Source organism: Condylura cristata, unplaced genomic scaffold (genome assembly GCF_000260355.1).
Source record: "Condylura cristata isolate star-nosed mole 26May11 unplaced genomic scaffold, ConCri1.0 scaffold00035, whole genome shotgun sequence".
Taxonomy (NCBI): domain Eukaryota; kingdom Metazoa; phylum Chordata; class Mammalia; order Eulipotyphla; family Talpidae; genus Condylura; species Condylura cristata.
Window position 1 is genome coordinate 14,842,520 of NW_004567136.1, and position 4,217 is coordinate 14,846,736.

Sequence of the window (4,217 nt, forward strand, 5' to 3'; positions counted from 1 at the left end):
GGCTGCGGCTCCCGCTCCCCGGCTGTGTTGCGGCCTCCTGACTTGGCTTGGTTTTTTTTCCCTTGTCTACCGCCCTCCCCCGCGCTGGGGGGGCGGGGCGGGGGGGCCGGGCAGAGCCCCGCGGGGCACCGAGCCCACCACACAGGGCTGGGCACCGGGCCGCCACTGTCTGCTGAGGTCCTTGGCTCCTTTCTGGCACCTGAGCGTCACTGTGTCACAACAAAGAGCCACCGGCTGTTCCTAACTGAGACACTCACACCCCTGAGAACGGGCCAGAGGGCACAGAAGAGGCTGCCACCCCCGAGGGTGCAGCTGGAGCCCGGCGTGGGTGGGGACAGCAGAGACGGAGGCGGCAGGCGGACGTGCCGGCCGCAAGGCCCAGTCACCAGAGAAGCCCCCGGGCCACAGGCCCGGTCGCCCCACACGCACACGGCCAGGGAGCCCCGCGGTGGCCCGGGCAGGGGGGTCTGGCTGCCGGCCCCAGAGGGGCGGCGGGGGCATCGGAGGCCAGCCCGGGGGCGGGGCTGCTGGCACTCTGCGGGTGGGATCAGAGGCCGCGTTCTCGCCCTCGGGTGAGCGGAGCGAGGTGCCCGGCAGCAGGGCCGCGGGCTGGGCGGCCCCAAGGCCCCGGGAGCCCCCGCGCCCTCCTTCCACTGGGTGCTCCTGACCCCCTTGGCGGAGGCCTCGCCCCCATTCACAGACGGGCAACAGAGCCACATCCCCTGCCCGGGCCAGCTGGGCCTGCCTGGGCCGGGAGCACCCCGACACGGCTGCCCGCAGGGTTTACGGCACCTCGGGCCCCCCCCAGAGCACCCCCGGGGTGGGGCGTTACCAACCTCCTGCAGGTGGTCCCACAGGTCCGTGTACCTGGTGTTGTTGTAGGCAAAGGTCTGGAGGTAGGACTGTGGAGAGACGGCACGGTGAGGCCCGGTGCCGGGGCAGGCCGGGTGGGGGGCGAGAGGCAGGGTGGGGGCGCTCGGGCTGGCCGCGCACTCACCGCCAGGCCTTGCTGGAACACGGTCTCGTTCAGGAAGTGGGACAGCATCCTGAGCACAGAGGCTCCCTGCGGGGGCAGGGCGCTCAGAGGCCGCACGGCCGGCCCCTGCGCCCCGCGGGGTGGGGGAGCCCCCCGCGAGCCCCCGCGCCCCCGCCGTCCGAGGGCCCCCGAGAGGCCGGGGCTGCACCTTGCTGTAGGAGATGGAGTCGAACAGCTCGCTGATCTGGGCGGGCGTGTTGACCTCGTCGGCGGGGCTGGACAGCGGGTGCGAGGAGGCCAGGGCGTCCACGGCCATGACGCGGTACACCTCGTTCAGCACCATGAGGTCTTTCTGAAAGGCCGCGCTGGCCGTCAGGCGGCCGGCCGGGGCGCCGGGCCCCCCTCCCGCGGCCGGCCGGGCCCCAGCGGCTCACCAGGTTCCAGGCGGGCTCGGCGGAGTCGGCGCCCAGGTACTCCACGTAGGAGGCGAAACCCTCGTTCAGCCACAGGTCGTTCCACCAGGCCACCGTGACCAGGTTCCCGAACCACTGCGGGGGGGGGTGAGCCAGCCACGCCTCCGCCTCGTGGTCCCCAAACCCGGGGGGTGACCAGCCACGCCTCCGCCTCGTGGTCCCCAAACCCGGGGGGTGACCAGCCACGCCTCCGCCTCGTGGTCCCCAAACCCGGGGGGTGACCAGCCACGCCTCCGCCTCGTGGTCCCCAAACCCGGGGGGTGACCAGCCACGCCTCCGCCTCGTGGTCCCCAAACCCCACTGCCCTTTGCCGGCACCCCGCCCTGCCGACCGCACTCTCCTGGCGCCCGGCCAGGCGCCCTCCCCTGGCTGGGGCCCCCCGACGGCGGGGTACCTGGTGGGCCAGCTCGTGGCTGATGACGGTGACCACCCGCTCCTTGTTGCCGATGGACGAGGACTTGGGGTCGTACAGCAGCGAGTTCTCCCGGTAGGTGACCAGCCCCCAGTTCTCCATGGCGCCGGCGTTGAAGTCGGGCAGGCCGATCTGGTCTGGGGAGGCCAGGCCGTCGGCAGGGGTCCTGGTGGGGAGCCCCGTGCTTGGGCCCGCCACAGCACCCTCACTTACCGGACTTCTCGAGTGGGTAGGAGGTATTGTAATGTTTGGTGAAGAAGCTTAGGATGGGGCCTGTGACATTGAGGGCATAGTCGCCGTGTCTGTCCTTGATGGCCTTGGGCCGAGCCCAGATCCGGATCTGCAGGGAGGACGGAGCGGGTCAGGGGCCCACGGGGCCTCGGGGCCAGCTGGGGGGGCTCTGCCCAGGTTAACCTGAGGCCTGACCAGCAGGAGAGGGCTGGAGCCCCAAGGGGTCGAGCCCCAGGGAGGAGGCTTGGGGGAACAGCAGGGGTGAGCCAGGCACTCCCCCTGAAGAGACGCCCCGGTCACTCCCAGCACACGGGGCTGGGGCAGGTGAGATCCGCAGGGCCCCGAAGCCCGGGCCAGCCGGGAGCGGCAGCAGCGAGCTTCGTACCTGCACGCCGTCAGGAGACATGGCTTCCACTTGATCGAACTCGCTGACGATGTAGGCCAGCAGGTAGGTGGACATCTTGGGCGTGGTATTGAACGTCGTGACCTGCCAGTCGGGGTTCCCCTCCAGGGTGCTGTCTGGACACAGCACCCGGGCACGTGAGGCTGTGCCGGGCCCGGCTGGGCCCCCCGCCCGCCGCGCGGCCCCGGGGCAGCCCGCTCACTGTGGATGGGCGGCATGTTGGACAGGGCCTTGTAGTTCTTGGGATGGATGATGGTGATGTTGAAGCGAGCCTTCATGGCCGGCTCGTCAAAGCAGGGGAAGGATTTCCGGGCATCGGCCGCCTGCATCTGAGTCGTGGCCACCACCCTGCCGAGGGGCGTGCCAGAGCTGAGCCCGCAGCGTGCCAGGCCGGGGTGCGAGGGCGTTGCGGGCGAGCAGTGGGGGCGCCTTAGGCCGGCCTGGCTGGCCCGCACCCCCCAGGCAGCCTCTGGGCCCACGGGGCCAGGGACCCCAGACGGCCAGGGTCCCCGGGGCTCGGGCCGCTCCCGCACTGCAGCAGACTCCGAGCGAGCGCCCGCTCTCCGCTGGGCTTGTCCGCGCTGTGAAGGGGCGCCCATGCCCGCGGCCTGCCTCGGGCGCGCAGGGCGGCCCTGTGTGGCAGCCGTCCGCAGCTGCGGGTGGGCGGAGGCCCCAGGAGGGCCGAGGCCTGGCACCGACGCCCCGGGCCCCCAGGGTGCCGCCCCGCCCGCCGGCCCCAGGCTGCCCCTTGAGCCCCACTTACTTCTTGACGCCGTCTTCCATGTACTCGCTGCGGTAGAAGCCCGCCAGGTCGTCGGCCAGCTCGCCCCTGAAGGAGCTGCGCATCTCGTACATCTTGTTGACCTCCAGCTGGTCCTCGAGGTGCACCACCAGGTACTCGGTGGCCTCCACCAGCTCTGTCTTGTTGATCTTGGGGGGCGGGGAGCCGTCTACTGCCTCCAGGAGCACCATGTGGTTGCCGGCTGTGGTGTAGTTGAGCTTCTTGCTGTGGATGATGATGTAGGGGGTGGGCTCCATGCAGGTGAAGCGGACGGTGCTGTTGCCCTCGAAGATGTACAGGCCTTCGCTGTTGGGGGTGAGGTACGGCCTCAGCGTCACACTGTAGGAATCGGGGCTCAGCCACGTGGGCAGGCGGTAGCTGTTCCACGGCAGGTCCTGGTCCACAGTGGTGGCCGAGGGGCTCGTGGGTGTCACCGGGCCCTTGGTGGTGGTCTTGGGGGTCGTGGTGGTCGTGGTCGTGCTGGTCTTGGGGGTCGTGGTGATGGTGGTGGTGCTGGTCTTGGGGGTCGTGGTGGTGGTGGTGGTGGTGGTGGCGCTCACGGTCGGGGGGTTCGCGTCATTCCTGCTCTTCTCCTGGGCATACACCACCGACAGGGCGATGATGGTGCTCACGGCCGCCACGCCCAGCAGGATGCCCAAGATGCCCACGGTCTTGGAAATGAAGAAGCCGTTGCCCATGGTGAGGGTGGCGGGCGGCGCGGAAAGGCTCAGGCCAGGCGGCCCTGGCGGCCGGGGCCCGACTTATATCCCCGGGAGGGAGGGCCCGAAGTCCGCAGGCCGGGCAAAAATTAACCAGCGCTCCGCCAGGCGAAGGTCAGGGGCCGGCGGGGCTCAGCTTGCTCCTCCCGGCCGCGGCGACGCGCACGGGGCAGAGTGCAGCACCTGCAGGACGAGGAGGCTGGTCACCGCTCAGGCTGGCGC

At 71.0% G+C, this 4,217-nt stretch overlaps 1 protein-coding gene across 1 annotated transcript in view; it reads right to left on the reverse strand.

Annotated features, from left to right (window-relative positions):
* ANPEP (alanyl (membrane) aminopeptidase) overlaps positions 1–4,172 on the reverse strand; it is a 12,076-nt gene extending 7,904 nt beyond the window's left edge. Inside the window, exons 1-9 of the mRNA XM_012732683.1 lie at positions 3,259–4,172; positions 2,698–2,843; positions 2,478–2,611; positions 2,075–2,201; positions 1,844–1,998; positions 1,411–1,524; positions 1,185–1,328; positions 998–1,063; positions 837–902 (exon numbers count right to left, since the gene is read on the reverse strand). Of these exons, the coding sequence (XP_012588137.1) occupies positions 837–902; positions 998–1,063; positions 1,185–1,328; positions 1,411–1,524; positions 1,844–1,998; positions 2,075–2,201; positions 2,478–2,611; positions 2,698–2,843; positions 3,259–3,974 (1,668 nt within the window). The 5' untranslated portion in view covers positions 3,975–4,172. The remainder of the gene's footprint in view (positions 1–836; positions 903–997; positions 1,064–1,184; positions 1,329–1,410; positions 1,525–1,843; positions 1,999–2,074; positions 2,202–2,477; positions 2,612–2,697; positions 2,844–3,258) is intronic.
* Between the last annotated feature and the right edge of the window lie 45 nt (positions 4,173–4,217).